This window comes from Schistocerca americana, chromosome 5 (genome assembly GCF_021461395.2).
Source record: "Schistocerca americana isolate TAMUIC-IGC-003095 chromosome 5, iqSchAmer2.1, whole genome shotgun sequence".
NCBI classification, from domain to species: domain Eukaryota; kingdom Metazoa; phylum Arthropoda; class Insecta; order Orthoptera; family Acrididae; genus Schistocerca; species Schistocerca americana.
The window spans coordinates 531,259,810-531,283,401 of NC_060123.1; the positions used below are offsets into that span (position 1 = coordinate 531,259,810).

General features: G+C 41.0%; 1 protein-coding gene across 1 annotated transcript in view; it reads left to right on the forward strand.

Annotated features, from left to right (window-relative positions):
• LOC124616775 (39S ribosomal protein L3, mitochondrial) overlaps positions 1-22,827 on the forward strand; it is an 82,324-nt gene extending 59,497 nt beyond the window's left edge. The window contains exons 7-8 of the mRNA XM_047145169.1: positions 6,149-6,255; positions 22,617-22,827. Of these exons, the coding sequence (XP_047001125.1) occupies positions 6,149-6,255; positions 22,617-22,740 (231 nt within the window). The 3' untranslated portion in view covers positions 22,741-22,827. The remainder of the gene's footprint in view (positions 1-6,148; positions 6,256-22,616) is intronic.
• Positions 22,828-23,592: the final 765 nt, after the last annotated feature.

Consider the following 23,592-nt stretch of genomic DNA (forward strand, 5'->3'; position numbering starts at 1 on the left):
ACTGTCCCACCAGTATTTGTACCTCTGTTCGTAAGTACTTCCATCCTCTCATTCATCTTGTCTTCAACTCCTCAGAAAGAAACTGTCATTTGAGAAATAGTGTGCATTGCCATTTGCTGTTCATACTCTTACTTTTGGATTAGTAGTGCGCGATTTAGATTTCTCGTTTCTGTAGAAAACTAGAAGAAGTTATTTATGAAGGTGTTACAGTAAATTTTTCAGAAGAGTCAGTCCATCACTTCTCTTTTTTTAAACACATACATGTTTGTACGCCTTGCTTTTGCTGAGAGCTTCATATGGTGTCATTCACAATGCATAGTTGTATCAAATTTCTCCTCATATCAGTGTAATTTCTGTTTCATCATAAAGTTCTCGATTTTCCAGTTGAGGGAGTTTGCCAAAATAACATGCCATTTTGATGAACTCCCTCAGTTAGAAACTCAAGACCATTATACACTCCTGGAAATTGAAATAAGAACACCGTGAATTCATTGTCCCAGGAAGGGGAAACTTTATTGACACATTCCTGGGGTCAGATACATCACATGATCACACTGACAGAACCACAGGCACATACACACAGGCAACAGAGCATGCACAATGTCGGCACTAGTACAGTGTATATCCACCTTTCGCAGCAATGCAGGCTGCTATTCTCCCATGGAGACGATCGTAGAGATGCTGGATGTAGTCCTGTGGAACGGCTTGCCATGTCATTTCCACCTGGCGCCTCAGTTGGACCAGCGTTCGTGCTGGAGGTGCAGACCGCGTGAGATGACGCTTCATCCAGTCCCAAACATGCTCAATGGGGGACAGATCCGGAGATCTTGCTGGCCAGGGTAGTTGACTTACACCTTCTAGAGCACGTTGGGTGGCACGGGATACATGCGGACGTGCATTGTCCTGTTGGAACAGCAAGTTCCCTTGCCGATCTAGGAATGGTAGAACGATGGGTTCGATGACTGTTTGGATGTACCGTGCACTATTCAGTGTCCCCTCGACGATCACCAGTGGTGTACGGCCAGTGTAGGAGATCGCTCCCCACACCATATTGCCGGGTGTTGGCCCTGTGTGCCTCGGTCGTATGCAGTCCTGATTGTGGCGCTCACCTGCACGGCGCCAAACACGCATACGACCATCATTGGCACCAAGGCAGAAGCGACTCTCATCGCTGAAGACGACACGTCTCCATTCGTCCCTCCATTCACGCCTGTCGCGACACCACTGGAGGCGGGCTGCACGATGTTGGGGTGTGAGCGGAAGACGGCCTAACGGTGTGCGGGACCGTAGCCCAGCTTCATGGAGACGGTTGCGAATGGTCCTCGCCGATACCCCAGGAGCAACAGTGTCCCTAATTTGCTGGGAAGTGGCGGTGCGGTCCCCTACGGCACTGCGTAGGATCCTACGGTCTTAGCGTGCATCCGTGCGTCGCTGCGGTCCGGTCCCAGGTCGACGGGCACGTGCACCTTCCGCCGACCACTGGTGACAACATCGATGTACTGTGGAGACCTCACGTCCCACGTGTTGAGCAATTCGGTGGTACGTCCACCCGGCCTCCCGCATGCCCACTATACGCCCTCGCTCAAAGTCCGTCAACTGCACATACGGTTCACGTCCACGCTGTCGCGGCATGCTACCAGTGTTAAAGACTGCGATGGAGCTCCGTATGCCACGGCAAACTGGCTGACACTGACGGCGGCGGTGCACAAATGCTGCGCAGCTAGCGCCATTCGACGGCCAACACCGCGGTTCCTGGTGTGTCCGCTGTGCCGTGCGTGTGATCATTGCTTGTACAGCCCTCTCGCAGTGTCCGGAGCAAGTATGGTGGGTCTGACACACCGGTGTCAATGTGTTCTTTTTCCATTTCCAGGAGTGTATTAGTCCAACTTGCCAAGAAAGAGAAGATCATTTCTGTTGCACTGTTCTTCTGTGGGAGAAAATTGGTTCTGCCTGCCTGTGGCTACACTGCCATTCAGCTGTGTTTCTGCAAATGTGGTGGACTACTGTAATCAGAGTCACAAACAAAGGCAGTCACAATGAGAGTTCAGTAGTCTTCAGAGTATCTTAAACATGGTAGTAGTGAGTGCGAGCATTAAACATGGTAGTAGTGAGTTGTTTAATGAATTCTTACTCCATTTTTTCTGAGTTGTCATGAGTGATTATGATGATGAGGATTATGATGATGAGCAACAAATTTTATACAAGCAAGTGAGACACATAGCTCACAGGATACATGCTTTCTTTAAGTGCAAAAGCACCTGTGTTCATACCGCAACTGTTGTTTGGAACTGGCAATGCTGCCATCCCTGTCTGTGTCTTGGCCTTCGCAAGTCACCTTTGTTCATGAATCGTATTATATTGTCATCTTGTGTTGAGTGGGGCTGTAGCAAACCTAGAGAGTTAGTGCTGACTGGGTCATCTGGTGGTGTACCATCAAAATTCTTGAAGTACACAGAATATGTGCCTACTGGTTGCACAGAGTGTTTAGTTTCAGTTAGATGATCTCTAGATATTGTCTTATTATTTTGTAGTATATATGGCACAGGTGCTGACTGCATAGTTCATGTAGCAGTTGTTCTTTGGCTGGTGTTATGCCTTCTATGTTAATAGATATAATCATTAACTGTGGCCCTGAAAAGGTTTCTGGTCTGAAAGGATCAGCTGTCAGATTATTTTGAATCATATACTGATGATGTCCAAGGTATGCTCGATTGCTTTAATGAAATGCAAGTCGAAAGTCTCCACCTGGAACAATCTCCTACGGAAACTGGCTGGATTACAGTGGGGTAGTCAACATGAAACAATCCGAACATCTGTAATGACACTATGCTATTCTGCGGCAGAGTATGCCTGTCCTGCTTGTCATAATTCAACTCATGCCAAACAGGTGAATGTAGCACTTAACTAAACCTGCAGAATTATAACAGGTTGCTTGAAAGCCACTCCAGTCGAATGGCTTTACCACCTTGCAGGAATAGCACTACCACCTGTTCGAAGAGAGATAGTTGCAAACAAGGAAAGAAAGGCAGTGGAACTGGAAATTACTCATACTCAGTATGGGCATGAACCATACTGAACCATACTGAAGTCAAGGAAGAGTTTCCTTAGGACATCAAAGGAACTTAAAATCACTGCTGAAAAAGCTAGGTTACAGCTATGGAGGGCTATGACCTACCTTCCCCTGGTTGGAAAAGAGTTGTTGAAGCTGTACCTCCAGGCTTTAATGAAATGACAGGGAATGGACAACTTGGAAGTCCCTGAATAGACTGAGATCCGGAGTTGGCAGATCAAAAGTTAACCTGGCAAATTATGTGTTGGAGAACCTGAGAAAATTCTGGTCCTGTGTAAAATCGTTAAGCAAGACTAAGGCTTCTATTCAGTCCCTTGTAGACCTGTGTATTGTGGCAAAATGGGGATACACTGATCCAAATGATAATTCGGTGTGACTGTGGAGAAGAATAGACAGTCTGGCACATGCTTCGGTGTCGATTGTGTCCACACTCCTGTTTAGAAGATGACCTTCAACAAGCAACAGAAAATGCACTGGAAGTGGCCAAGTTTTGGTCAAAAGTAATTTAATCATAACTGTGTAAAATGTATGCACAGGTACCCCAGCCCTTCATGGATACTGGGGATATTATAAGAATTGTGCTGCATATGACAGGGTGTCGGGTAGTATTTGCGCTTAAACTCTAGACATTTTATATTGCAAATTCATGTCTCTGAATATCACTTTGGAGTCTGTGGCTGTTCGGGTAAGGACATTCCAGGATATTGCAATCTGCAATGTTTACCTTCCTCCTGATGGTGAAGTGCCTCGGAACACACTGTTTGCATTGGCTTCTCAGCTCCCCCCACATTTCCTAATCTTGGGTGATTTCAACACCCATAACCATTTGTGAGGTGGAACCATGGTCACTGGCTGTGGTAAAGACCTCAAAATTTTACTGGCACAACTTGACCTTTGCCTCTTGAATACTGACACCCCCACACACTTCAGTGTGGCACATGGAACTTCCTCAGCCATAGACCTTTCCTTTCGCAGCCCTCGTCTTCTGCCGTCCATTTACTGGAGGGTCCACGAAGACCTGTATAGTGACCATTTCCTGATCTTCTTATCACTCTCTCAGAGGCAGTCCAGAATACAACTACAGCCATTCTTTCGGCAGCTGATTTAGTGATCCCCTGTTGCTCCAGCCCACCTTGACAGAAGACAGTACTTGGTGGTCCTCTGAAATAGCAGATGCCATTTGAGATCGTAGGCGGGCTGTCTAATGTCATAAACAGCTCCCATCAATGGAGCATCGCGTTGCCTTAAAGCGGCTCCATGCCCGGGTCCGCCACCAAACAAAAATATGGAAATAAGAATGCTGGAAATGATACATTTCAACCATCAGACCATGTATGTCTCTTTTGTAGGTTTGGGTTAAGATCAGATGTCTGTGTGGATACCAGATACCTGCAGGTGTACCTGGTATTACCACGAACAGCACTATCTACACTGACCCAGACGCCGTCACGAACATTTTCCTCTGCACTATGCTCAAGCATCAGTGTCTGAGTATTATCAACTTGCCTCTCATGTCCTATAACAGCAGCCGGAGCAAAAGCAATTATGTTTCATTACACACCACCTGGAGCTCCATTCAGTGAGTGGAAATTCATCAGTGTCCTCACCCACTGTCCTGATACAGCCCCAGGACCAGACCGCAACCACAACCAAATATCAGAACACTTACCGGCATCTTTAAATGCATCTGGAGCGAGGAAGAGTTCCCATTGCAGTGGCCAGAAAGCATTATTGTCCCAGTACTGAAACCAGGTAAGCACCCTCTAGAGATGGACAGTTGTTGCCCAAGAAGTCTCACCCATGTTCTCTGTAGGTTGCTTGAATTACTTGAACCATAGTGAGCTGGCAGATGTGTTGGCTCCTTGAGTCTCAGGGTCATCTGGCTCCATCTCAGTTCATTACTAATAATCTGGTTTAAACAGCTTTTGCATACTGGTTTGAGTTGGTGTTATACACAGTACAACGTACAGCAGCCGCCTCTGCCAGCTGCCTGTATGAACAGAGGATGGCCTCAGAAGCCTTGCAACAGGCGTTGGTGTTGACATGAGCCACAACTTGTATATGACTGCACTCTGCTCGCTTGATAGCCACAGGCAGGGCCACCTCCACATCTTGGATGTCCCCCTGGCAGACATATCAAGAGCATATTGGCTTTCTTTCCAGCCCTTAACACTATCTGCCTAAGGGATGCTAGATTCTCCGCCACCACTACATCCCGAGGCAGCAGCCTGAAGGTGACTGACTGTAGCCGAAAGCGCATTCAGGTGTTCACAAACAGTGGCCAGTTCCTCCTGCGTCCACACACAGCATGTACACATCTTCACCATCCTAGCAAGACTAAGTGAGGAAGCAAACTATAAAAGCAGTCTGAATCACAGATAGGCAACTTGCTAAACTCCTGGTGTGTCAACAATAGATGCTGATGCATTAATGAGCTTTGTAGTTGGCTTTTCAGTGAGCAACTACTGCACTACAGACTGAATGAATTACCCTTACAATAACATGAGATTAAACCTCTTAAACTAAACAACATGCACAAAATTTAATAAATATACTACAAGGAAAAGACAGAAAAAGATAAACGCTTATCTTGTTGCTTTGTAGATGTATTTCTGCCGAGAGCTGTGGCCTGACTGAATGGCTTATCTCATAATATGTCATACATTACTGGGATCAAATGGTTTTTGTTGTCAGGCTTTATACTGTGCTAACATCTCTTAATCTGGGTAGCAAATGTCTGCTGTATTGCTCAACATTAAAAAAGTTTTTATTAAATTTTTAGAAAAATAAGGTTAGAGAGGAAGAAGGAAGGGGAGAGATGTGGAAGGTTATTCACTTATATTTTTCGAATTTTACACTTTAGTAGGGATTTTCACCTCAGAATAACAGTGTATTGTTTTCCTAGTTTCAAGATTCTAACAATTAATTGTAAGATATTGTAAGTACACTAATTTCTTTCATACTGCATTGTGTTCAGTTGTGAGTAGAATTCAGTTTCTTCTCTTCTGAGAAGATAATTTTATTTTATGTTGTGTAGCTTGATATGAAGCACTAATGTTCAGTTTCCCTATTTTGCAGATTTGGAGAATAAATACTAAATACAATGTACTCTATGTGCAAGGTCTTGGAGTAGCTGGTGAAACGAATTCCATTGTTTATATTTATGACACAGTATTACCACGCAGGTAAGAACTTTCAAGATATCTGTTAAGATAACTAAAGATAGGTATTTTTTCTGTTAGTGTACACTCCATGTAAAATATTTTGTGTAAATCTTTATTTTGAAAGGCAAAAATATCTCTCTAGACCTCCGATAGAGTATTAGTTGAGCAGATACTTCTGGAGCCTAAATTCAGCAACAAAAAATGAAGACTGAATGTAGATGTAGTCTTTACATTGAAGTATATAATAGGAAAAAACAACAAAAGAGGATATTATTTCTGGTTTAAGTGTTTTTTTATATGTGAAGAAGTGTACAAGCTGTATGATCAAAATGTTTGTTTATTTATTTAGCATGACGATATTGCACTCATTTAAATGATGAACAAAATTTGCATAATGTCTCGGCATATAGACGCTGGGTTGCTGACACTTCGCTATAGATATTTTCCTTCACTTCCTCCAGAGAAGTTGGGTTAGTGACAAACACCTTAGATTTGACATATCCCAACAATAAAAAAATCCATGGGGCTCAAAACTGGACTGCATGGGGTCCACTTTATGGCACCACTCCTGGAGACCAGTTTGCTGGGAAAAATTTCATGAACTTGCAGTATATATGTGGTGCTGTGGCTCCTTCTTGCTGAAGCCACATTCTTTGGTTACAACTAAGAAAATTTTGCAATTCAGCAACCAAAAAGTCATTTAGCATCATCACATAATGTTCCGAATTCATTGTAACTGTACGACTGCTGTTGTCCTCGAAAAAGTATGGGCCAGTTATTTCTCGAGCCGAAATTGCAGCCTGGTTATTAACTTTTACCAAATGAAGGGATTTCTCATGCTTCTGTTAAGGATTCATTGCACACCAGTAGCGGCAATTTTGCTTATTCGTGTGACCGTTCAGGTGAAAATTAGCCTTGTCAGAAAACAAGATGTCATTAAATGAAGGGCATTCAGTAACTTCATTAATGAACTGTGGCCTACATCTGTCATCCTGAGTCTTTAATTCTTGCAGAAATTGGATTTTGTAAGGGTGTATTTTATGGTCTTTTTCGCAGAATTCAGTACAGTGATGATCTATACGCATTTTAAGAACTTGCATACTTATGAATGGAGAATTAATGATCATCGTGAAGAGACTGATTAACACTCTACATCTACATTCATACTCTGCAAGCCACTTGACGGTGTGTGGCGGGGGTACCTTGAGTACCTCTATTGGTTCTCCCTTCTATTCCAGTCTCATATTGTTCATGGAAAGAAGGATTGTCGGTATGCCTTTGTGTGAGCTCTAATCTCTCTGATTTTATCCTCATGGTCTCTTCGCAAGATATACGTAGGAGGGAGCAATATACTGCTTGACTCCTCGGTGAAGGTATTTTCTCGAAACTTCAACAAAAGCCCGTACCGAGCTACTGAGCATCTCTCCTGCAGAGTTTTCCACTGGAGTTTATCTATCATCTCCGTAACGCTTTCGCAATTACTAAATGATCCTGTAACGAAGTGCACTGCTCTCCGTTGGATATTCTCTCTCTCTTCTATCGACCCTATCTGGTACGGATCCCATACTGCTGAGCAGTATTCAAGCAGTGGGCGAACAAGTGTACTGTAACCTACTTCCTTTGTTTTTGGATTGCATTTCCTTAGGATTTTTCCAATGAATCTCAGTCTGGCATCTGCTTTACCGACGATCAACTTTATATGATCATTCCATTTTAAATCACTCCTAATGCGTACTCCCAGATAATTTATGGAATTAACTGCTTCCAGTTGCTGACCTGCTATATTTTAGCTAAATGGTAAGGGATCTTTCTTTCTATGTATTCACAGCACATTACACTTGTCTACATTGAGATTCAATTACCATTCCCTGCACCATGCGTCAATTCGCTGCAGATCCTCCTGCATTTCAGTACAATTTTCCATTGTTACAGCCTCTCGATATACCACAGCATCATCCGCAAAAAGCTTCAGTGAACTTCTGATGTCATCCACAAGGTCATTTATGTATATTGTGATTAGCAACGGTCCTATGACACTCCCCTGCAGCTCACCTGAAACCACTCTTACTTCGGAAGACTTCTCTCCATTGAGAATGACATGCTGCATTCTGTTATCTACGAACTCTTCAATTCAATCACACTATTGGTCTGATAGTCCATATGCTCTTACTTTGTTCATTAAACGACTGTGGGGAACTGTATCGAACGCCTTGTGGAAGTCAAGAAACACGACATCTACCTGGGAATCCGTGTCTATGGGCCTCTGGGTCTCGTGGACGAATAGCACGAGCTGGGTTTCACACGATCATCTTTTTCGAAACCCATGCTGATTCTTACAGAGTAGATTTCTAGTCTCCAGAAAAGTCATTATACTCGAACATAATACGTGTTCCAAAATTCTACAACTGATCGACGTTAGAGATATAGGTCTATAGTTCTGCACATCTGTTCGACGTCCATTCTTGAAAAGGGGGGTGACCTGTGCCCTTTTCCAATCCTTTGGAACGGAACGCTACACTCTTCTATAGACCTACGGTACACCGCTGCAAGAAGGGGGGCAAGTTCCTTCGCGTACTCTGTGTAAAATCGAACTGGTATCCCATCAGGTCCAGCGGCCTTTCCTCTTTTGAGCGATTTTAATTGTTTCTCTATCCCTCTGTCGTCTATTTCGATATCTACCATTTTGTCATCTGTGCGACAATCTAGAGAAGGAACTACAGTGCAGTCTTCCTCTGTGAAACAGCTTTGGAAAAAGACATTTAGTATTTCGGCCTTTAGTCTGTCATCCTCTGTTTCAGTACCATTTTGGTCACAGAGTGTCTGGACATTTTGTTTTGATCCACCTACCGCTTTGACATAAGACCAAAATTTCTTAGGATTTTCTGCCAAGTCAGTACATAGAACTTTACTTTCGAATTCATTGAACGCCTCTCGCATAGCCCTCCTCACACTACATTTCGCTTCGCGTAATTTTTGTTTGTCTGCAAGGCTTTGGCTATGTTTATGTTTGCTGTGAAGTTCCCTTCGCTTCCGCAACAGTTTTCTAACTCTGTTGTTGTACCACAGTGGCTCTTTTCCATCTCTTACGATCTTGCTTGGCACATACTCATCTAACGCATATTGTACGATGGTTTTGAACTTTGTCCACTGATCCTCAACACTATCTGTACTTGAGACAAAACTTTTGTGACGAGCCTTTTGAGACACCCTGTAAATAAACTTAGCATAGTTGAAACCATGTTTAGTACTATCATAAGTTTAACGAATAAAGGAAGAGGAGAAGATTGAAATGATAGTCATAGTGACTGTTAGAAAATAACAGAACATAAATACAAAATATGTAAATTGAAGGGGAATCACTGCTGTCAGCTGCAGCAGGACATTAAGCAGAATCAGCGGCGACAAGTGAAAATATGTACTGGACTGGGATTCGAAACCCAGGATCTCCTACTTACTAGGCAGGTGCAGTAACCATTTCACCATGCGGGACTCAGCATTATCACCACTACATGGACTATCTTGGTACGCCTCACAGCCAATCCACACTCCCACCCAGTGCCATCTATCCACAGTCTCTGTCCATTATACTCCTGTTCACTACATAGAGAATCCCACAGGAGGTTTGACATATTTGTGAATTCACACTGAAGAAAGTGGATTCATTGCCCAGCCAGACTTATCAGTTATTTGATAGGTGGCGCTGGGTGGCAGTATGGATCAGCCATGAGGCTTACCGAGATAGTCCATGCAGATGTGATAACGCTGTGTCCTGAATGGCACAGTGGTTACAGCACCTGCCTAGCAAGCAGGAAATCCGAGAATCAAATCCTGGTCTGTTATACATTTCGCTCGTCGCCACTGATTTTGCTTAATGCCCCGCTGCAGCTGACAGCAGTGATCCCCCTTCAATTTTTATGTAGTGGTTCACAGCTGTGGGATCTGTGTGGTGTCTGTCCTTTCAAAGGAACAGACACCACATATTCAAATAATAAACAGAAACTCTGTTGACAAGGAATAGGGAAAGTTCGAGGGGGGGGGGGGGGGGTGGACTGATGATAATGAGCTGCACAGAGTGTAGGAGAGGTGGCTATTGTAAGAGCATGGACCATTATCTGCCATTTGAAGTTTGGAAAGAATTAAATTGCTCTGATAGTTTGAGGAAGATTGTTCTAAAGTCAAGTTCCTGATACAGAAAATGATTTAGAAAACATGGCAGTGCTACGTGGTGGTGCAAAAAGAATTTTACTTTGTTGAGAACAAGTATGTCTGCTGTGCTGTTCAGATAGTAAAGTAAGAGTTGAAGATGAGGGAAAGGGATTCCAATGACTGGAAAGATGATAGAGCAAACATAGAGTATGATAGTCTCTGCACTTATCGGCATGTACCCATGATTTTGTGCATGTTAGAAGAATATAAAATATCTAATGAGATCTTTATGACACACTGTTGGAAATAAATTACTGTAAGAGTGGTAATATCCAGGCTGAAATGACATGACCAAAAGTAGTGGCTCTTGCTTCACCATAATATTAAACCACAACTGGTTGCTGTGGCAGGCTTATACAAGTGCAGAATGGGATTTCGCTCACCCATGCGCAGAAGGAGAAGAAGAAAATAGAAGCACTTACAGTGAAAGATGTAACATGTTTTTAATTGCTTGGCTGAAAAATACTTTGGATCCCTATCCCTGTGTGTGACAACACTCCAATCTGTTGTAATAGATGAGTCATCCAGTCACACACACACACACACACACACACACACACACACACACACACAAAAAAAAAAAAAAGAAACTCAACTCTTTACCGGTGCAGAATTTTAAAATAATATACAACATAAACTATAATTTATCTTCATTATTGTCACTGAACAGATTGTTGCTCCTCCACAAAGAACATTCTTTTTGTTAACTTGTTATCTTTCCACTACATAAATTATATTTTGTTCATTACACTTGCTACCATTTTAAACAGAATATGAATGGGTAAACACAGGTTCTTATCCTCATTAAGAAATACAACTGACCTCTGCTGAATAATTAACATGACTTGTATTTTGAAAGCGTGTTTAATCAGCTGAAACACTTTTCATGCATAGTAAAGTAATGAATTTTGCCCCCCCCCCCCTGTCCTCCCCTACATACATACACATATACATTTAAATACAAGCTCCATGAGTCAGTGTGGTGGAGCATATTCTGCAGCCATATTTAGCTACCCATACAACAATCAGTTATCAGAAAATAAACTGCTTCCAGAGTATTCCATGCATTATGGTCTCCATCAGTATGCATTTGACGCTCTGCAAGCTTTCTAACGTTATCTGGCCAACTCAGATTAAATTGTCACTTTGGTCTGCCCATGCCAGGCCTTTCTTTACATCATAGTGATTTCAAGTGCCTCACCTACCATTAGCTCCAGAAATGTTTTGTACTATTCTTACATGTAATTATCATTCATCGTGTGAAAGATACAAACTGTGAGATATCTTGGAATGTTTGCATAATTTTCTCTATGTTTTCTTGTTAGCTGCCATGTCATCTACTGTCTTGACTTAAGAATTGTAATGTCTGCTTGCCATATGTTTAGATTTTGTGTGCTTTGTATTATTATTATTATTATTATTATTGATTGTTTCTGTTAACAAAATCTCTTTTGCCTTTTGAAATGCTCAGAGACATTTCCAAATAGTCCTGTTAAGCAGATTCTGTCTGTTCTTATTGTCACTCACTCCTTGACTAATTATCCACGTTAGCTCAGTTTCACTGATTTATTCACATACTACTGTCCTTCTGCTTTATCCAGATGTCTTTATTGCTTGATTTTGTGAATTAACTCTTTTATTTCCCATCTAATACATTCATTCCATTTCTATATTTCTGGCTTAATGTCCTCTGAATTCATTTCTTTGTAATTTCAGTCACTATTATAACTTCGCAGTACATTCAGTTCCACTGGAAATACTTCATCTTGTTCTTCACTTTCATAGATAATTGTTATTAAAGCATATAATTTTTGTTTAACCCTTGATTGGGCGTGCCTGTGTATAAAGCGCGTCAGTCACAAACAACGTTGTTTTGTACCAGTCCATTGCTCTTTCACTATTGCCAGTCCATACATATTCCTTCATTTTCACTTCAGCTAACATGGTAATAAGTTATGTTGTCATATATCGAAGTGAGCTGCAGTAGTATAAAATAAACAGCAAGCTAGGTGAGAAGATATTGACTATCCATGCAAGAAAAAATGACCCAGATTCTAAGCTACCAGCACAATTCCGCAGTGAGACAGTTATCTACAAGATAATTAGTATCAAATAAAAGGGCGAGGGGGGGGGGGGGGGGGGGGCAGGGATCTTATCCAACTGCAATGTTTAATGCTTCGAGTGTGCCGTTACTGCAGGGTAACACTTGGGTGTAGCAAAAGAGTGATACAATGAGAGGTTTATTTTGTTAATGTTTGATTAAGCAGTGGTTTAACTCCTAAAATGTTAGTTCATTTTGTTGTTTAATTAAACTTAGAGTTAACTGTAATTTTGTTCATGCATGTTTATCGTGGTAATATAAAGAGAGCTAATTTTTACGTGTGTACAAAGTGCACCGTGCGCTGCTGGTGTTACGAAAAAAGACACACCCGCTTGGGGGTTAATCATCTGTTACTTGTTGCCTTAGTATGAAATGCTTGTTTTGATTCATTTTTTCTTTTCTGTCATGTTCAATTCTGTAAACAGACCAAAATATGGGAAAGAACTTGAGTACCTCATACTACCACCCCAGTTGGTTATGAATAATTTTTATTTCTACATAGCTCATAGGCATAAAAATGCAGTTTTCAGGGAAAAGTATGCAAGCTTCCCTCAGCAGTAACAGATTCAGTAAAAGGAGGAATGACTGTATGCAGTAGGGGGAAATATACTCACTATCAAATAAAAGGAAACAAGGATTTTCTGCTTTCATCAAATATTAACAGCAGTCTTGTGAAAGTATTAAGGGAGAGGCAGCAAATCATGTAGAAGCTTACAATATTTACTGACATGACTAACCTAAAGTGATGGTGTAGGAACTTAATTGTAAAGATTAATGCCAGTGCCCAGATCATGTCTTGTGCTGTGGACTTTAACATCTAGAGTGTAAGGTCCCGCAAAATCAATATGCACCTTTGCCCAAGGGTGCTGAAGTGTTCACCACGTAGAAAATCCCTGTAGTCAAGCCACTTGATTACAAGCACACTTTGAGCAGAGACACTCTGTGAATTTATATATTGATGCCCTGTCTGGCCAATAAATGAAATGCTGCATTAAAATTTTCATTTGAGATGTACCCCAGTGCAACTGGTTAAGGAACTGAGCAACTCATGAGTCAGTTAGTATGACAACTCTGCACTCACTCTTCTACATCTACAGCAAATCTATACTTTGCTAGCCACCTTACGGTTGTGGCGTAGGATACGTTATGTAATGCTGTGACTCCTACTTTTCCTCTTCTAGTTACAAATGATTTGCAGGAAGAACAGTTTCTGATAAACCTCTGCATAAGCTCAGTTATATGGGAGGAAGCAGTATATTGGTTGTTTCTTCTACAAGTGTATGTTCTCTGACCTTTAACAGTAATCCACACCACGATACAAAAATGTTTCTGTTGCAGTATCTGCCACTGTAGTCGCCTGTGACTCTCTGTAAGACTTTTACACTTACTAAATGAATGTGTAATGAAATTTCCCTGATCTTCCTTAGATCTTCTCTGTTTCCTGTGTCAATCATATCTGATAAGGATCCCAGAATAAAAGGTAATATTCAGGTATTGGTCAAACAAGGTTTTCGTAAGCTACTCCTTTGTGGGTGGACTGCATTTCCCGAAGATTCTTCCAATGAATCTCAGTCCGCCATATGCCTTACTTACCGTTAGTTTTAGGTAACCATTCTACTTTAAATCGCTCTGTACTTGTCCTCCTAGACATTTCATGGATTTGACTGCTCCAGGGAATATTCTGCAATCATGTTAATCATACAATGATGGCTCTTTCTGCCTACTTATGTGCAAGACATTACATTTCTTTATGTTGAGGATCAATTGCCAGTTGCTGCACCAAGTGTCCATACCCTGCAGGTCTTTTGCATTCCACTACAATTTTCTAGCATCTCTGTGTTCAATAGCATCATCCACAAAAAGATTCATGGAACCTCCACCAGGACATTTATACTTGTGTATATTGTGAGAAGTAATTGTCCTAAAACACTCCCTTGGGGTGCCCCCAAGTTACTTTTAAGTCAGAAGATTTCTCACCATTGAGAATGACATGCTGTGTTCAGAAACTCTTCAGTCCAGTCACACCGGTTGGTCTGATATTTCAAACACAAATATTTTGTTCATTAGGCAGCAGTGCAGAACTGTATAGAATGCCTTCCGGATGTCAAGGAACACACTATCAACATGGCAGCCAGTATCTTGTGTTTTCTGGAAAAACAGAGTGAACTGGGTTTCACACATTCATTGTTTTTGGAACCTGCATTGATTCATCCAAAGGAGATTTTTGGTCTCTAGAAATGTTGTAACACACAAACATAAAACACGTTCCAAAATTCTACAGCAGACCAACATCAGAGATATAGGCTTATGTTTTATGCATCTGTTTGATGACCCTTCTTGAAAACAGGAATGACCTATGCCCCCCCCCCCCCCACCTCCACACACTCCTCCCCAATCTCCCCCCTCCCCCCCCCCCCTGTGTTCACACACACACACACACACACACACAAATCATTAGGAATGCTTCACTCCTCCAGTTACTTATGATACTCTGCTCCTAGAAGAGGAGCTAGTTCTGTCACATACTCTTGTCTTCTATGATATTGGTAATCCATCAAATCAAGTAGCCTTTCCTCTGTTGAACAATTTCAGTTGTTTTTCTATCCCATGGTCATGTACACTCCTGGAAATTGAAATAAGAACACCGTGAATTCATTGTCCCAGGAAGGGGAAACTTTATTGACACATTCCTGGGGTCAGATAAATCACATGATCTCACTGACATAACCACAGGCACATACACACAGGCAACAGAGCATGCACAATGTCGGCACTAGTACAGTGTATATCCACCTTTCGCAGCAATGCAGGCTGCTATTCTCCCATGGAGATGATCGTAGAGATGCTGGATGTAGTCCTGTGGAACAGCTTGCCATGCCATTTCCACCTGGCGCCTCAGTTGGACCAGCGTTCGTGCTGGACGTGCAGACCGCGTGAGACGACGCTTCATCCAGTCCCAAACATGCTCAATGGGGGACAGATCCGGAGATCTTGCTGGCCAGGGTAGTTGACTTACACCTTCTAGAGCACGTTGGGTGGCACGGGATACATGCGGACGTGCATTGTCCTGTTGGAACAGCAAGTTCCCTTGCCGGTCTAGGAATGGTAGAACGATGGGTTCGATGACGGTTTGGATGTACCGTGCACTATTCAGTGTCCCCTCGACGATCACCAGTGGTGTACGGCCAGTGTAGGAGATCGCTCCCCACACCATGATGCCGAGTGTTGGCCCTGTGTGCCTCGGTCGTATGCAGTCCTGATTGTGGCGCTCACCTGCACGGCGCCAAACACGCATACGACCATCATTGGCACCAAGGCAGAAGCGACTCTCATCGCTGAAGACGACACGTCTCCATTCGTCCCTCCATTCACGCCTGTCGCGACACCACTGGAGGCGGGCTGCACGATGTTGGGGCGTGAGCGGAAGACGGCCTAACGGTGTGCGGGACCGTAGCCCAGCTTCATGGACACGGTTGCGAATGGTCCTCGCCGATACCCCAGGAGCAACAGTGTCCCTAATTTGCTGGGAAGTGGCGGTGCGGTCCCCTACGGCACTGTGTAGGATCCTACGGTCTTGGCGTGCATCCGTGCGTCGCTGCGGTCCGGTCCCAGGTCGACGGGCACGTGCACCTTCCGCCGACCACTGGCGACAACATCGATGTACTGTGGAGACCTCACGCCCCACGTGTTGAGCAATTCGGCGGTACGTCCACCCGGCCTCCCGCATGCCCACTATACGTCCTCGCTCAAAGTCCGTCAACTGCACATACGGTTCACGTCCACGCTGTCGCGGCATGCTACCAGTGTTAAAGACTGCGATGGAGCTCCGTATGCCACGGCAAACTGGCTGACACTGACGGCGGCGGTGCACAAATGCTGCGCAGCTAGCGCCATTCGACGGCCAACACCGCGGTTCCTGGTGTGTCCGCTGTGCCGTGCGTGTGATCATTGCTTGTACAGCCCTCTCGCAGTGTCAGGAGCAGGTATGGTGGGTCTGACACACCGGTGTCAATGTGTTCTTTTTTCCATTTCCAGGAGTGTATTTCAATACCCATCATTTTGATATTTGTACAGTGAGTTACAGGAAGAACTGCAGTGCTTTCTTGCTCTGTGAAACAATTTTGAAAAAAGATGTTTAGTATTTCAGCTTTGCCTGTGTTGTCCTTCGTTTTGACGCCATTATGGTCCAGATGAGCCTGGACAGGTGGCATCAATGCATTTACTTATTTAACCAAGCAGACCAAAACTTTGTAGGATTTTCTGTCAGTTCACTGGATAAAACTGTATTTTCAAATTTGTTGAATACTTCACGCATGTCTTGCCTTATCTAATTTTGACTTTGTTCCATTTTTCTTGGATTGTGAGGCTGTGGCTATATTTAAATGAGCAGTGAATCTCTCTTTGCTTTTGTAGCAGCTTTCTAACACGGCTGTTGAACCTCAGCAGGTCTTTCCTATGCCTTTCAACTTCACTCGTCATATACCTGTGTAAACCATAATGTATAATACTCTTGAACTCTGTCCATTGTCAGTTCAGGAGTCAGTGACACCATCGCTCCTGCTCAGTCTACAGTAAAATGAATAGTATGTATATAATGTAAAATCCATAAGCTCTGTGTAAGGAAAAACCATCCTAGGTAGAGGGAAGTACCAAATTATTGGTAATTGCTGTTGTGTTTGTACCCTTTGTCCTGTGTGTAGGAAAGCAATATTATTCCCTGCTGCAGGGAGTTACCAACTTTCTAGTAGGAATTTGACTCAGATAGAAGAGACCACTGGAAATATAATATTGTAGGAAACAGCACGTCCTGTAGGATCTTCCGCTATGAGAGATGATGTGTCCTAATTAAATGTGGTGTCAATCCACTAACAAGTTTTTATATTAAGGTTACTGTTCCAAATTAATGATTGTGTCCGTACAATGTCAAGTTCTACATCAGTATTACTAGAATGTAATGTTTTTCATTTTATAAGGGAATTTTGTAGGTTTGCTTTATTAAATGATGACATCTGGTGATGGTTTTTACGGTTTCCTGAAGGGTGGCTACACTAATTGACGGGGTTTCTGTTCAAAGACAATTTGTACTGTTTATAATTATTGAATGATAACATGAATGGATTTTTACTGTTGCTAAAGATGATTAACTTTACCATAATATAAATAATCAAACTTGTTATTATTTGACAATACTTAAAGAATTGTAGAATGGATAGCGTGAGTGGCTATTTTGGAGCAGTGTAGCTTCCAGTTGAGCTAGTCTTTTGGGTTTTTTTGCATTAAAACAAACCTAACATTTAGCAAAGACCAAACACAAATTAAATATTTAATGCAATAATGTAAATCAAATTAATTACATAAATACACAATAGAAAAATCAGTAGAGATTATTGTTATATTTTATGAAGATTGTAATAGATGCAGTCTAGGAGGTCCCTTAAACTAGAATCTAGTTACATATAATATTTTGTAAGATGCAATTGTTAATAAAACATATGATGAATAGATGTGTAGAAATATTAACTGTACTGATTCCATTAAAGTCCAGATGATTACATAAGAACAATCATAATAATAATAATAGAAAATTGTACGAAAAAGATACAACTTATCTGACATAATGCATAGATTGGTTACTTTCAAAAAACAAAACCATTAGTCATATGAATATTTTGATTAGAATAATAAATAATTGACGAGAAGTAAAAGCAGTTATGATTTATGTTCAAGTGTTTGTTATATATTTAACCCCTGAGCAAGCACACAGTTTTTCATAACACTAGCAGGCGTGTGCCATACTTTGTACACATCTCAAGAATAGTTGTCTTTATGTTACTAATGTAAACATGTATGAGCCATATCACATTTTAATCCTAGTTTAATTAAACAATGATAAAATAAACTTACCTTGTATTAGTAGATCACTGTTTAATTAAACAATAATAAAGTATGTGTTCATTGTATCACTGTGTTGCTGCGTACAAGTGTTACCCATCTGTAATGACCCATTCAAAGCATTAAACAGCACAGGTGCATCATATCCGAGCCAGCTGCTTATTCAATTGCTAATTATCTCATGGTGTGCTGCTAGCTCGGGAACTGGGTCATTTTCTCACGCGAATCATGAATTTTTTTTCTCACCTGATTCGCTGTTTATTTTATGTTACAGTTGCTCTCTTGAAACATATGATAACACAACTCATCACAGTGTTCGCCGAAACAATAATGAAGAAATACATATGGGCTCAATTGTAAAACAATAATGAAACAGTATGAGACAAAGTTGTTTGTGGTTGGTGCACTTTATATATAGGCACGCCTGCTCAAGAGTTAGTAAGACATGGTTGCAAAATATTGACTTTAATTATTAATGGAAAAGACTTGCAGAAGTCGACATCAAGAGGTCAGTTTGGGTTGTAGAGAAGTGTAGGAAAACCCAAAGCTATGCTGATCCTATGACTTGTTCTAAAAAATAGGATGAGAAAAGGCAAACCTGCTTATATAGCATTTGTAGATTTAGAGAAAACTTGACAGTGTTGACAGTACTACACTTTTCAAAATTTTGAATGTAGCAGGGATAAAACACAGGGAGCAAAAGTTTATTTACAACATGTATAGAAAAGACGCCCTGTAAGACCTCAAGCAGATGCTCAACTTCTTCTTTATTATGCAACTGGTCTTTAACCATTATCCAGCTCCTGTTGTACACATGTTACAAATACAGGAAACTTTATGCAACAAGGATGTTTGAAAATTGTAGTAAAAATATAAGCAATTTCACTATATTGGTGAAGTGTGGAGAACAGGTGCTGGATAATGATTTTTGACTGAAACACATGGCACATAAAGATTAAATTGTAACAGCAGCTTAAGGTATTACATGATGTCATTTCTTCAATTAATAAAATCTGTAGAACCCAGTAAGAGTCAAAGGACATGAAAGGGAGGTAGTAGTTGAGAAGGCAGTGAGGCTGGTTTTGTAGCATATCCCTAGTGTTATTCGCTTAGTACTTTGAGGATAAGTAACAGAAATCACAGATAAATTACAAAAGGAAATTCAAGTTCAGGGAGAAGATATAAAATCAAGTTTAGGGAGAAGAATTAAAACTTTGAGGTTTGCCAATGGCACTTTAATTCTGTTAGAGATGGCAAAGTTGTTGAACAAAATGGATAGTGTTTTGAAAATAGATCAAATGATGAGCCTCAACGAAAGTAAAACAAGAGTAATGGAATGTAGTTGAATTAAATCAAGTGATACTTGGGGAATTAGATTAGGTAATCAGACACTAAAAGTGAGTTTAGAAATGGTCAGAAAAATAACTGGTGATGGTTGAATCAGAGAGAATATAAAAAACAGAAAGACATTAACAAGGAAAGTATTTCTGAAGAAGAGAAACTTTCTAATTTCTGGTATAAATTTAAGTGTTAGGAAGTCTTTTCAGAAAGAATTTGTCTGGAGTGTAGCTTTATAAAGAAGTGAAATGTGTGTGATAAGCAGTTCAGACAAGAAGAGAATAGAAACTTTGAAATAGAGGCTATAAAGAATGTGTAGTATTAGATGGGAGGACTGAATAACATATGAGGAGGAACTGAGTCAAATGCAGGAAAAAGAAATGTATGACAAAACTTGACTAAAAAGGTGACTGATTGATAGGAGAGACCCTGAGACAATAAGGAATTTCAGTTTGGTAATGGAAGGACGTGTAGGGATTAAAAACTGTAAAGGGAGACCAAGACATGAACACAATAAGGCAATTGTTAGAATGTGTGGTGGAATGAATGAAGAGTGTATGCAATGAATGAATTGTAAGTAAGTAAGTATATATGAGTGTGTGCATAACAATGTACAGTCATGTATTGGATAACACACTCTGTATGAAAAGCATTTTATAAAACAGCCATTATTTAAATCAAGGAAGTATTATCTTTTAGACAAGTAAATATGTAGTTATTTACAGTTTGTCTGGGAGCCAATAATTTGGCAGAATACAAAAATTAATTGAAGGCTTATACTTGGTTGAGCAGGGGAAATACCTAATTATACAAGAACAGCAACAACACTCATTGTCTGTAGATTATGTCAGCCAGTCATAAAAGAGTGGTGTCTTGTGCTTTTGGGACAATCGATTCAATGCTCTAACAAGTTATTACGGAACTGGGATCCTTCATCAAGCAAGGATGTGTCTTTTGTTGCTCTGAAAAATTTAATAACATCTTCAATGATGTATTTTGTTTATGAACAGCTGGATATGATCATTTAGATCCAATTTAGATGATTTTTCTTAGAACTTTGATGGGTTTGTTGAAATAGCCTTATGACAAATTGTAGCACTACACGGCATATTATTCAGACTTTGCTTAAAGACACCAGCTTGCTGAGAAGGAAATATTGTGTAATATCTTGATGACCAAACCCAATCATTCATCTACATCGACATACATGCTCTGTAAGCCAACATCAAGTGCATGGCAGAGGGGAAGTTGTATCACTGTTAGTCATTTCCTTTCCTGTTCCACTAGCAAATGGAGCAAGGAAAAAACTATTATCTATATGCCTCCATATGAACCTTAATTTCTTTTATCTTGTCTTTGTGGTCCGTATGTGAAATGTACATTGGAGGCAGTAGAATCGTTCTGCAGTCAGCAGCGGATGCCTGTTTGCTAAATTTTGCTCAATAGTGTTTCACAAACAGAACTCATGTTCCGTCCACTGCTCCCCATTTTAGTTCACAAAGAATCTCCGTAAGACTCACATGTTGATCGAACCTGCTAGTAACAAGTCTAGCAGAACATCTCTGAATTGCTTTGATGCCCCCTGTGGATATACCAAATGATCAAGCAGTACTCAAGAATAGGTTGCACTAACATTCTATAAATGGTCTCCTTTACAGATTTGCAACGCTTTCCTAAAATTCTTCAAATATACTGAAGTCGACCATTCGTCTTCCATACTGACGTACAATTTCCATTTCATATTGCTTTGCAGTGTTATGCATAGATGTTCAAATTATGTTACTCTGTCAAGTAGCACAACACTAATGCTGTATTTCAACTTTAAAGGTTGTTTTACGTAATCATTTGCATTAACTTATATTTTTCCACATTTAGAGCAAGTTGCCATTCATCAACCAGATAGAAATTCTATCTAAGTCATCCTGTATCATTCTACAGTCATTCAATGATCATACTTTCCCACAAACTACAGCATCATCAGCAAAAAGTCATGGATTGCAGCTCACCCTAACCATTACGTCATTTATGTATATAGTGAACAAGCATGGTTCAATCATACATGCCTGAAGCACTTCCAATGGTGCTCTTTTCTCTGATGAACACCTGGCTTTGAGTACAACATAAGGGGGTCTTTTACGTAAGAAGTCTTCAAGCCACTCTTGTATCTGGGAACCTATTGCATATACTTGGACCTTCATTAACAATCTCCAGCTGGACACCGCATCAGATGCTTTCCAGAAATCAAGGAATATGGAACCTGCATGTTGCCCTTCATCCATGGTTTGCAGGATATCTTATGAGAAAAGTGCAAGTTGATTTTTGCATGAGTGATGCTTTTTTAAATCCATGTTGATTTGTGGACAGAAACTTGAATACCAGAACCACACCAATTGTCACCTGTGTTGGCTCTAGAATTTTTCATGAATGACTGATGTAATTCTAAACATTAGTCAATGATTATAAATTTAAATTTATGATAATAGACATTCCAAGATGAGACTGACAAAACCAATGACAATAATTGCAAATTATAATTACACTGATAAGATTAAGCGTAAGGTAAAACTTACAATAGTGGGAATTGCAGGATGAAAATGATATACACAAATGAGGATATACAACCACTCTGGATAAATGTCAGGACTGATGCAAAGGCATGCTTAAACATCATGTAGGCTCACTAACTTTAAGTTTCTGCTTTTCTTCTAATTGTAGGATGCAACCCAATTCCATTTGTTATTTTCTGCTGTGTTGCAGCATAGTGGTATGAAATAGTTGCAACACAATGTATATATATTTTGTTTCCTTACTTGTGAGAATTGCAAAATACCACTTAATTTTGCAGGAAACTCAAGGAGGCTCCACCCTTCCCTACATTTTATCCTGAAGACTTAGATCAAGAACTTCCTGAAGACATTTATGCAGAGGAAGTACATTCATTCAAGGAACCATCCATTACATTCAGTTAACGATGGAGTTCAGATCTGTAGAGTATTGTGTATTTGCCATTTCTTGTTACTGTGTAATTGGAAATTGTTATTAAAAATTTTCTGAACGTAACATATTTTTATATTGCAAATCCTTTTAAAGTAAACTGCTTATTTATGTTTGAAGTAGACTTTATTTGCATACCATGCTTGTATCTGTATAATATCCATACATAAAAATGAGTGTGTGTGTGTGTGTGTGTGTGTGTGTGTGTGTGTGTGTGTGTGTGTCTTTTCCGCATCATCTCGAAAACCACTGGATTGATTTTGACCAAACTTGGTATGCATATCACTTATTGTCTGTAAGGAAGTATGTTGGGGGTAAGATAGTGGAGATATTGCATCACAGATAGGCACAAAGGCAGGCACGACAAAAAGACTGTCACAAAATGAGCTTTCAGCCAACAAGGCCTTTGTGGAAAAGTAGCTAATGGGCAAAACACACACACACACACGCGTGCACGCAACTCACACACACATGACCTCAGTATTTGGCAGTTGAAGCCAGAAGTTGTTATATTCCATCCTGGATTTTCCAGTGTTAGAAGAAAGGCATAGATAGGCATGGAGGAGTTGGGCAAAGAGAGAGGTGAGGATGAGATAGACAGACCGGGGGGAGGGGAGAGAAGAGGTGCACAGAGAGAAGGGGAGGAGCGGATGTTCAGGGAAAGGGGGAAGAGAAGACGGATAGAGATGGGGGGGGGGGGGGGGGGTTGGACAGAGAGAGGGATGAGGATGAGATGGGCAGAAAGGGAGGGGGAGCAAGAGAAATATAGAGGGGGGAGGGGGGGGGGGTTAGGAGGAAGAAATGGACAGATAGATGGGGGAGACAGA